This window comes from Amphibalanus amphitrite, unplaced genomic scaffold, assembly GCF_019059575.1.
Source record: "Amphibalanus amphitrite isolate SeventyFive unplaced genomic scaffold, NRLGWU_Aamphi_draft 000145F_arrow, whole genome shotgun sequence".
NCBI lineage: Eukaryota > Metazoa > Arthropoda > Thecostraca > Balanomorpha > Balanidae > Amphibalanus > Amphibalanus amphitrite.
The window spans coordinates 313692-324183 of NW_024881640.1; the positions used below are offsets into that span (position 1 = coordinate 313692).

General features: G+C 47.4%; 1 protein-coding gene across 1 annotated transcript in view; it reads left to right on the top strand.

Moving 5' to 3' along the window:
- Nucleotides 1-10492, top strand: part of LOC122382702 (DNA-binding protein D-ETS-3-like) — a 42742-nt gene that overhangs the window by 29658 nt on the left and 2592 nt on the right. Inside the window, exons 4-5 of the mRNA XM_043368382.1 lie at nucleotides 2901-2948; nucleotides 7197-7271. Coding sequence (XP_043224317.1) covers nucleotides 2901-2948; nucleotides 7197-7271 — 123 coding nt within the window. The remainder of the gene's footprint in view (nucleotides 1-2900; nucleotides 2949-7196; nucleotides 7272-10492) is intronic.

The window sequence follows — 10492 nt, forward strand, 5'->3', positions numbered from 1 at the left end:
CGAGAATAGCCGCTGAGGCGCTGGGGACTGGCGAGCGAGGACTGCGGAACGTGAAGAGCTCAAGAGGAAGCCGAGTCACTGTGACGAGCAGCCATGCTGGATCTGAAGAGCCCGCCGACTCCGCTGGCCGGAGATTACCTGCCGCGCGGCACTCCGCTCACCAACCTGTCCATGCTGTTCTCAGGTCAGTGGTGTGTGCCGGGGTAACCAGAGGTCATCACACAATGGTCCGTCAGGGTGTCGACCGTCGGAAGGGGTTGTGCTTAGCCAGTGGTGTCGCAGAGTTGGTTGAATTTTAATTTTGTCTAGTTGATAGGCTAACAGGCAATTGCTTTGCTGGTTCGCTGGTTCGCTGTTGATGTTCGTAACACGGCACTTCGCATTTTCTGGTTGTACAGACGACTGGAGGACTGAGCAGATATTTTCTTCTCTCTCTCTGCATCAGTTACAAGCGTTATAGCCTCGATGCATAATTTTCAGTGTCTTGTGATATTTCAGTGCAAATTAATCCACCCTCAAAGGGCTCTAAGCTCTGTGTTTGTTCTCTAACACATTCACAAATATACAGCTACAGAATGATAATTCTTATCCATCTGGAATGTCCCTTTTGACTGAGGTTATTCGCTTAGCCTTAAGACCGTCGTGTGTAAAGCAACAAGCCAACGTATCAACATTCATCGCCATTTCTAGCTACGTGCAAAACTCACTGTTTTATTAACATTTCGTCCAACATCTGTTTACCGGGGCAGAGATCACAAACCTAGTTTTTTTTATTTGAGGTTTTGCAATGCAGCCTGAGCCGACGTCCGACGGGCGTCTTACGAAAATTTATGGCGTGTGTTCTAGAGCCATAAGGCGTCACTGCGAATGACACGCAATGTTTGAACTCGCTCAATCGTTTCACTGCAAATGTCCAGCGAGCATTGATATGCATACGTGCAAAGAATAATTGTGGGTGCTACTGTTTCTGTCATGCTCTGCTTGTGATGCTAGCGAACGCCATACGAGCTGCTTAGCTCATACACTACTAACACTACTGATTGTGGGATGCCTTACCTCACCTTCTTGATTGATTAAATTCATGTCACCTGTTGTATGTGTGTGTGTAATTCCTAAACTTGTCTCAACTCTCATTGAATCAAAGTAAATCACCTTTGTTCAAAGGAAACCTATATTAATACATAGTAGGTCATGATGTTGCATGCACATTGCAGACCCATTGTGAGGCTGCCTGATGCATGGCATTTCTTCGTAGTTGCCAAATTTTATTAACTATGGTCCATTGTAGACTTTTACTGCTTTAAATAGCCTTGTGCTCTCAATTCTTTTTTACCATTTTTTATGGTCATCATCAGTAATCTTCAGCTGGTGAGTTCAGCAGGAACAAGACTCGTTTTCAACATCATGCTTGTCAACCTTATCAACTTATAGCTCCCGTCCTTATGAAGGCAGACGAAACGTGCGCAATGTGCAGTGTAGACCATGCAGGATCTGCAGTTGTTTATGGTTAGCTTTGGTATGACATGACACTCAGATGCCGTATTTCATGTTAACTCAAACATGCTGCGTATTATAAGTTGATAATTGAAATTACAATCGTGTTTGAAACAGAATATAAAGCGAGCTGCTAAGACCCCCGAGCTTATAACGCTGCCGCTAGAGGTCTCTAGTAGGAACGCCTGCGATGATGCTGTGCCGCATGGCTTTAAGCCCGACTGCAGGCGTCCTATACCGAATCAAGGCGCAAGACATGACCATTTGTCATCCGGAGCGAATTTACAAATGCTGTTGCCAAGTCTTGAGGCTTACTTATGAAGTTAACATTAATTGTTTTTCCTTTATTTTAGTTTTCCATTTATCAATGCGGTGAAATACCTAAAATAAGTGACTTGCTATAAGTATCTATAGTAAGGACGACAATTATATGTAACGTAGCGTCATATCGATTCGCGCTCGAAGCTAAGCTTAAAAAAGGATGCATTTCTGAGATTTATAGGTTTTGTTTACTTATAACTTTTCGACAAGAACAAATGAATTACAGTCACTCGTCGTTATTGTAATTCGAAAATTAACCTTCCTCCACCCGTCCTTCTTGCGTTAAAATTTTCGTGAACCATCCTAAATATATGAAATATATCATACCATCATGTTTCTAGCTTCTAAAAGCCCGACTGCTACAGTCAAAGCTCATAAATGTAGGACTTGTTTTACAACCACATACTGCCTGGCCCTAGCCTCTGGAACTCCCAACATTTGACAAACTGCCATCGGCTCCGGCCATTCGACAGTCCAGCGGTCGCGCTAGGCCGGCGGTGGCATAAAATCACAGCCAGTGATGTGTAGCGCCCTTCCTCCCCTGGCTCAACGAGGTCCAACGGAGCGAACCCTGTCAGAGTCGAGAGTCACGCTCATTTGTTGCTGGACCACTGTTTTTTCAAGGATGGTCGACGCTAAAACCCGAACACAAACCCTTCTGAAATTTACATATGAAAACGTTCGTTATGGTTTAATGCTTGAATGTCATTAGTCTAAGATGTCGAAGAGAGGAGTAAAAACTACGATGAACACATGAATACGAGTTACGACTGTGATATTTAAACTGCACTCTGGTAATAATAATTACTGTTTGCATTCAATGTCATAACGTTTTTCGTACCTATGCTTCGTAAAAAGTTTCCAGTTCTTCTTTAGTAAGTCTTTTCATACTCTTTATAAACCCTTTACAATCAATGCCCTCCGTATAGTTAACTATTCTGCGAGTCAAAAGATGTTGTCATGCAAGTACTTGTGCATCGTGCACCGCATATTTCCGAATCGAGGAATATGGACGTTGGTATGGTGATACGTTTAGTGCAAATTTCACTCACATCACTACCAATTTTGTGTTTCTTTCATTTCAGATCCTGCTTACAAGGCGGCATGGGGAGCTCACACTTCTCAAGCACAAGGTGAGTGGCTCCCTTCTCAGTTCGCTTCGCGCGACCATCACGCATGCACTCGTCTTGTTTCTCACGCGGAAAACTTTATTGAACTTCCGCCTATGTTGTTCGATGAATTTAAGCACCGTCATTAATAGGTATTTCATCGGATTGACGTCCGATCGAGTGTTACACCTCACCAACTGACAAAGTTGTGAAGCACCCTCGGCCGGCCCTCGGCGAGTCTCCGTCTGGAGGCGGTGCAATCACGCCGTGTCCGAGTTAACCTCATCTCCCCAACACCGTTCGGCAATCAGCGACCGCTCTGCCGCCGCGCGCCGGAACCGGCCGCAAAAATCAATAGCGCCGCCGCCGGCTCTCTGACCAAACACGGCTCTGCGGCTCTGCCGGGAGGCGCCACTCCGCGACCCGTCACCTCCCCGGGTGTCTCTGCGAGCCCGCTGCCGCTACTGTCCCTCTAGTGTCCCCGCTACTGCCGTGACAGCTCTGACTCCGCTCACCATCGAACCGACTCGAGTGCCGTTGAATTTCATCAATGGATGTATCGGGAGCGTCGATTTCAATATCTCTCCATCGGCCGACAGCCGGTTGGCGTCGCGACGCGCTGGGCCGTGCGCGACTCCTGTTTGCCCGAGCAGCGGGCCGCGAAATCCGACAAGAAAAGTCTTTCGCGGTGCGCCGGCGCGAACGGTGAACAAACGTCGGCCGCCGATGCCGGCAGAGCGATTGACTGGTGACGGGCAGAGCGAGGAGGAGGTAGAGGGGCGGAGGAGCCGCCGGCGTGACACTGTTGAGCTGTCAAAGCGGCGAGAAGGGTGAGGGCGTGTTGAAAACGACGCCAAGACGAGAAGAAACATAAAGTTTTTTTTTCTGTGTCAGCTAAACCTTTTGCGTTAGTTTTTACAGTAATAATTACGACTAAATATAAAAACACATTTGATGAAAATTGTTAAAAGTATTGAAGCTGAATAAAACGTAATCATAAATGACTAGGTGATGAGTATCAATGCCGTTTTCTTGTGCAGGGTTGTGACAAAGCAGTGCCTCTCCGCCATTTTCTTCTGTTCATTTTCAAGCCATGGCGACATTACGACAAAAAATCTCCGCTCCCCGCATCTATCAGCCTACCGCAACATCTCCGCAACACGCCCGCGACTGTTACAGCCCTGGCGCGGGGATGATGCTCCCGGGTCGACATTCATTAGCATCAGACGGGCCATTTGTAGCCGAGGAACCGCTGACGACCTGGGCGGGACCGCTGTCTGTGGGGGGCGGCTGCCTGACATGGGCACAGACGGGGGTGAGGGACTGATGGGGACTGACCGAGTGGGGGATCCACTGCCACTGCCGTTATTCAGGGCTGGGGGTATAAAGTCAAACTCATTGTCCATGAAAGAGATGGGTGCTGAATTTATGGGTTTTCTTTTTATGATGATACGTTTTATTTGAGCTTTCAGCAGACGTATCTGTTGAATAAGAGAATAGCGACGTAAAATCCTAAGCTGGGCTGCTGAGTACTGTGAAAATTCTAACATCTGGCAATAACTTCCACAATCCAAACCTTTCTGCGCGTTTTAGCTGTTGAAGTTAAATGGTGTAACTCATATTTTGAGCCCGATGTCGCTCCGACATAAACTTTGCGTACATCTTTGACTCGAAGCAGTTAACCACTGAAACCTCCACCGAAACTACCACTCGACTGTCGAAAGATGGACTCGACTGCCAAAAGACTCCGTCATTCCTCTTGCTCTCTGTTTCTATGCCTCCCTGAGAGCTGCGGCCGGCGGCTGTCCTGATTGCCTAGATGCCGGTAATGCTGTTGATGTTGCTCGTTACCAATCCTACCACCACTGCCGTCATGGCTCTCCGCCGCCGCCGCCGCCGCCGCCGCCACTCTGACGCGCCTCGGTAGCATCGTTAGCGCACATTATCGGCGCTGAATGGGATCGCCGCCAGTTACTTTCAATTCTTCCTCTCTGCTCGCCTCCCCCGGCGGCTCTTGTTAGTCGTAATTCATGTGTGAATCGCTTTGATGGCTACATATACCCAATTTACGGTGGATGAGCATTGTTGGCGGACGGGAAGGGTCCGCCGCCGCCGCCGCCGCCGCCGCCGCCCCCGGCCAGATTAAACAAATTGAATCTGGGCATAACGAGTCGATTCATTTGGCCACTGTCAGCGTTCAAAGGCTCGCCGACAGAGACTGACCCGGATAGTATTGTGTGGCCTGATCCAGTTATCTTGCAAACAGCCAACTACAGACGTTTGGTCCCCCAGCTTGCGACAAGTGATATGAAGAAGGCTATTCATGCGATGAAAATGGTCAAAGTGGATGTGTGCTGGCGTTTTCACGGTTCGTTATGATATTAGGTCTTTTGGCGTTGCTAAAAAGATGTTTGAAATTCACCAAACGACAAGCTAAGGCGATTGTTTTTTTTTTTTACAAAAAAAAATGTCGGTAAAAAGCAAAAATTGAAGAGATTTTTTTCAGTCATTTCAAAGCTCTATAAGACACAAAAATGGCAATTGATAGCACTTCATCGTGTTCCAGACAGTGTGTCGAGACGATTTCAGCAACAGCTGACGTGCTTTATCTACTCTTGTCCATTTATCTCGCTAATTCCCTCCAGTATAGACTAACCGACAGGAGACCACCCCCTCAGTTCAGAGGTGGAATGCAGCTCTGGCCAGCTATCATTTCCCGGGTCACGCTGAGCTTTCTGCTGTCGGCAGCTCACTCTGACGCCGCCACCCCGCTCAGACAGAATGGATGACGGTGAATCACGACAGCATACAGACCAACAAAGACGGAACGCCCCGCCAAACGAGGCCCCAACACGGGACATGGTGTCTGGTTCACCATACGACCTCACCGTCCATACGGGAAATTCTTGTGAAAACGGTTACCTAAAATCCGACCCTGTAATTGGGGAGACTGAAACATATTTGTCATCATTTTCTTCTGCAAAAAAGTCTGCTCAGCAACTTAAATTGGATGTTCTATAGCCTTTCTGCAGCACATCTATCAAACTTACCTCTACCTTTAGTTGCGTGCAATGCAAAAGTTTGCTGAGGATTGCGGATGACAACGTTTGTTTTGCAACCAGCTATTGAGAGTGAGGAAAAGTCAATGTTTATTTTTTTATATGTTCAATTTTTAGTTTGTTTTTTTTGAAACAATAACATGTAGTATGTGCACCTTTATCTAATTTGTTAAACACCTGTGATTTAAAAATGAAGAACAGTGCTTCACTATATTTTTTTATACCTGAAAGTCTAAAAACTTTCTACGTCAAATTGTTTGAGATATACCTAGCTTGCCCGTTCGTTTGGCGATTCCTTCAAAGTGGTTTCTGCTGCGAATGCAGTGCTCGCCTGGCCATCGTGGCCCCTGATTCGTCGATCGATTTGGCGCGAAGCCCCGGCCATGAACACCCCGTGCAAGCTGCATGACTGATTTATAAACCGGTGTGGTTACCTTGCTTAAAGCGACGAAAGCCCAATACCGGACTGCCCATTGGATCCGTGCAGCGTACGTCGCTGTAAAATGGCCGATAAGGACAGACGTTTGGCTTTGTATATCTACCCTAATGGCTGACCTAGGGCTATGTTGGAACGTTCCTGGCAGCGATATGAACCCGCATGGCGATTTGTGCTGAAATGGCACGGTTACGGCTGGATTTATTTCGGGTTATAGCGGATACTTTCTGTCGTTATTATTCGTAAACCGCACAATTTCGATGGTCAGCATGGACTACATGCAGATATTTACGTTGAGGGTAAACGTTGTCAATGGTGTATGTACGCTGTACTTTCGACGTCATTTGAGATCGCTTTCTTGGCGTACTACGGCGGTAATGAGGCGCTCATTTCGCTGTTATCGCATGAAATCGTAGCATCAATGTGACGATTTTCAGCAACAGCGTGCGTTAGAGTCCGTACCCGATGGGGCACTGAACATACAATTACACACCTTTGGAATGGTCAGTGTTTGATAACGTGTTGCATACCACATTAAGGACAAAGGGAAGAATGTTGTGCCGCATTCCGCATAGAAATACTTTTAGTTTTGGTCTGATATGGGTCATGGGATTTCTTGACGCCGTGCTTTCAAAATCTGAAAAGCAATAGTGGGGATTGCTTGACCTACCAGCCTCCTAACGAAATAAATTCAAGCCCAAATACCACCGTATTTTTGCCCTCCAACTTCGTTTGATGTTCCGCCCTCACATTAATTGATTTGTTGTTCTGTTTCAGCGTATTCACACAACAGTCTCTCGAGCGTGGCCAAGTCGTCATTGGAGGCGGGCCATGCACATCTCAGGCAACCAGGTGAGGAAACAATAAAACTGACGGGAGCTCGCGATGAGAAAGGAGGGAGGGGGGATAAAATGCAGTTCTTGCAGTGTTATTAACGTTCTTAGTGTGTCGATCCGAACCAGACTCCTGTAACCTTCGCTATTTTAGGCATGGGGAGGATGCAGAGAACAACATTATCTTACTTGATAACCGTTCTTCGTGTAACCTTACCAATCACATGACTGAGCCTTCTGGCCAGTCTCCAACACCGACCAGCCTCCCTAACCAGCCCCCCCCCCTTCATCCCCCCGCACCTCTCTTTCCGCCGCGCTGCGCTGCGATCTCGGCTCGGCTCCTGATTGGTGTCCAGTGCCGCCCTCCATCCACCCCCGTAATCAGCGGTGGCCGATCGGTCCCACCGCCACAGAGTAGGAGGTAATGGACGCCCACTATGGCGCTCCGCTCGGCTGAAAGGCCGACATGCCACGCCGGAGGAGCGGCTCACTCCCGTTAGACGATCGGCACTCCCTGCCTTAGTTGGAAAGGGAATATGTCATCAGCTTGTTGGATACTTTGAGTGGGAGATTGAAAAGGCAAAATTGTTAAAATGTATGAAATAAGAAACCGATACCAATCACTAAAAGCAGGATGTGCGCTCTGGTGGAATCTGGATCAATGCTGGATACTTAAGTCTCAAAGAAATAGAGGCTCCGTCAACTAACTATGGAAGACGCCGTTAATTAGGTAACCAGCTGACCTGACCGTCAGTCGTCCCAGCAGGGGCTCGCGGTCGGCTGGCGGGCCCAATCGATGGTTCGTGCCGCCGTCCTCTCCGTGACTGGGTCGGTCCCCATAACGATCCCGGGCAGTCCGGCCGGTCACTCGATAGGCCGCTAACAGTCGCCAAAAATGGCCACCCGGCGCCACGTATATGAGCTAGGGGCGTGGGGTGGACTGGGAAAAGGCTGGGTTATCGCGAGCGGTTATGTGCGTAGGGGTGTGGTATGAAAGGCAAGGCAGCAAAAGGTATTGGCGAAGATGTAAGAGGTGATTCATTCATGATTTATTTGCGCACGACTGAAAATACTTTGTTGCATTTTTAATCGTCTCGTAGGCATTTCTTATTTGGAAAGGAAGTAACGGTGCGATCAAAATGTGACAATTTTAATAGTGACAGACGGGGTAGTCAAATCTTCTAAGCTGTTCAAAATTAAAAGTAGGTACCTATCGCATGTTGTTCCTGTCATATACGCTGATGCAACATCAAAGTCGAGGACTCGAGGCGTCGCTCGGAGCCGGACCCCGTCCGTCGCCAGCCCCTCTCCCTCACTCTCTCCCCTCTCTCTGTGGCTCTCCTCTCTCCCGGCTAATGGAGCCAAACAGAGACCGACTGCCTTTCAGGCCGGCGGTGGCGGCGGAATGGTGTTGAGCGGGGTATTAGCCACGCGTCAGCGCGCCGCCCTTACTGCCGCCCCCGCCCCCGCCCCCGCCCTCGCTGCCGTCTGTGGCCATTACTGGGCTAGACGAGTGACGAATAGAGTAGACGGTAGTCGACGGCAGACGGAGACGACTGGAGAGGGATAGACGGTTAACGATGGATGGGGATATACGGTTGACTATCGGCCTGCTGAGATAGGGAATGGTGGCTAATGAACTAAGTCCACGCCAGCGTATGGGCACAGTGATTAGCAACGTAAGATTAATTCGGGGAATATTTGTTTCTGGTCCCTAAAAAGCTGTTTCTGGCACCTAATTGCTGATCAGCCCCAAAATGCTTATTCGACCCTAATATCTGAATCTGGCACCTACTTGCTTCCACACAGCCTTAAGTTGCCAGATCGTCTAGTTGAACTCCGTATTTGCTGTTTGCTGATTCAGCACCAAAACCAAAACATCCAGCACCTATTTTATTCCACGTTTGCCTACCTAATTCGCGTAATCTTCCTGATTTTATGTATCCTAACAACATGAACGTTGCATTCGGTGATGTCAAGTGCCATTTTCGCCAGTGGAGATAATGATTAATGCCATTTCTAGCCAAAAGAGAATCACTAGCCAGCTATGGTGCAGCATAGCAAGACGCTCCTATACCAGCCCGCTATGTAGAGACTAGAGATTACTGCACCCTCAGCCATTTTAACGTGAAAAGTTTGGATCCGTCACTTCCAGCCAGGCTCTCAGGTCATAAACTGGAGTAAAGCAAAATGTCAACTCTGAACAGACATGCCACGCAACCGGCCCTCTTTTCAATATTATTAGCTTTCTGCAATCATCGTCTGACTCCAGCTCGATCAAACGCAGCATCCGGTTTCTACAGTGGCGTTTGACTGACCGGCCAAACAATAACCAAAAACAAAATCAAAGCTTCATGCACACATATGACATAAGTAAGAAACGGATGAAAAAGGGACAACCACTGCACAACTCTGCGCGGCCAACAACGGACAATGTCCCACGCAAGATCCCGCGTTTCTTCAGCGGCCTTGAACGGAATGAAAACATTACATTTCTTATTTGGAGCTATTTGATGACGTCAAAAAATACAATACCCGTTTTAATGGTCAAAATCGAGACAATTACTCACAAAAATGTTTCCCTTTAAGCATTACAAATAAATACTTTTAAATATTTAAATGACATTGTTTTTTTCAAACAAATCAATATTATTTGCTTACTTAAACGCCATATACAATGCTGAGATCACTACGGGGCTGTCTTAGAGTGTAGCTGCACTGGCAACCTTTAGGCTAGACTCCAGGAGTCATTATACCAGAACAACATGATTCTACCAGCCAGTAGTTCATTTTTCTACTAGATTGGTGCTACGCTCAGCATTTAGGTGCCAGATTCAGAAAAAAGAGTAAGGCGTACCGATGAATAGGTGCCAGAAACAGCTAATTAAGGTCATTTTCCATGATTGGTGCTGGTATCCACCAAATAGGTGCTGAGGACCAATTTTGGGGCGAGTCAGCTTTTAGGTGCCAGTAATAGCTTTTCTGGGACGCAATTAAATGGCGTCCGATTAATTCTTATAGGTACGAACGAACTGACGGCTAACGATCAGCAGAGGAATTGACGTTAGCAGACTTTCAGAATTTAGAACTAAATGGGGCAAGACAAACGCTAACGACATATTTGAAAGGAAAAACACTATTGGTTCTTTCCATGCCGCTCGTTTCGTCTATTCATCAGATCTGAGCGTGATGCACTAACCTCGCTGGCGTCCATCTGGAAAAAAAAACGTACAACGCTAA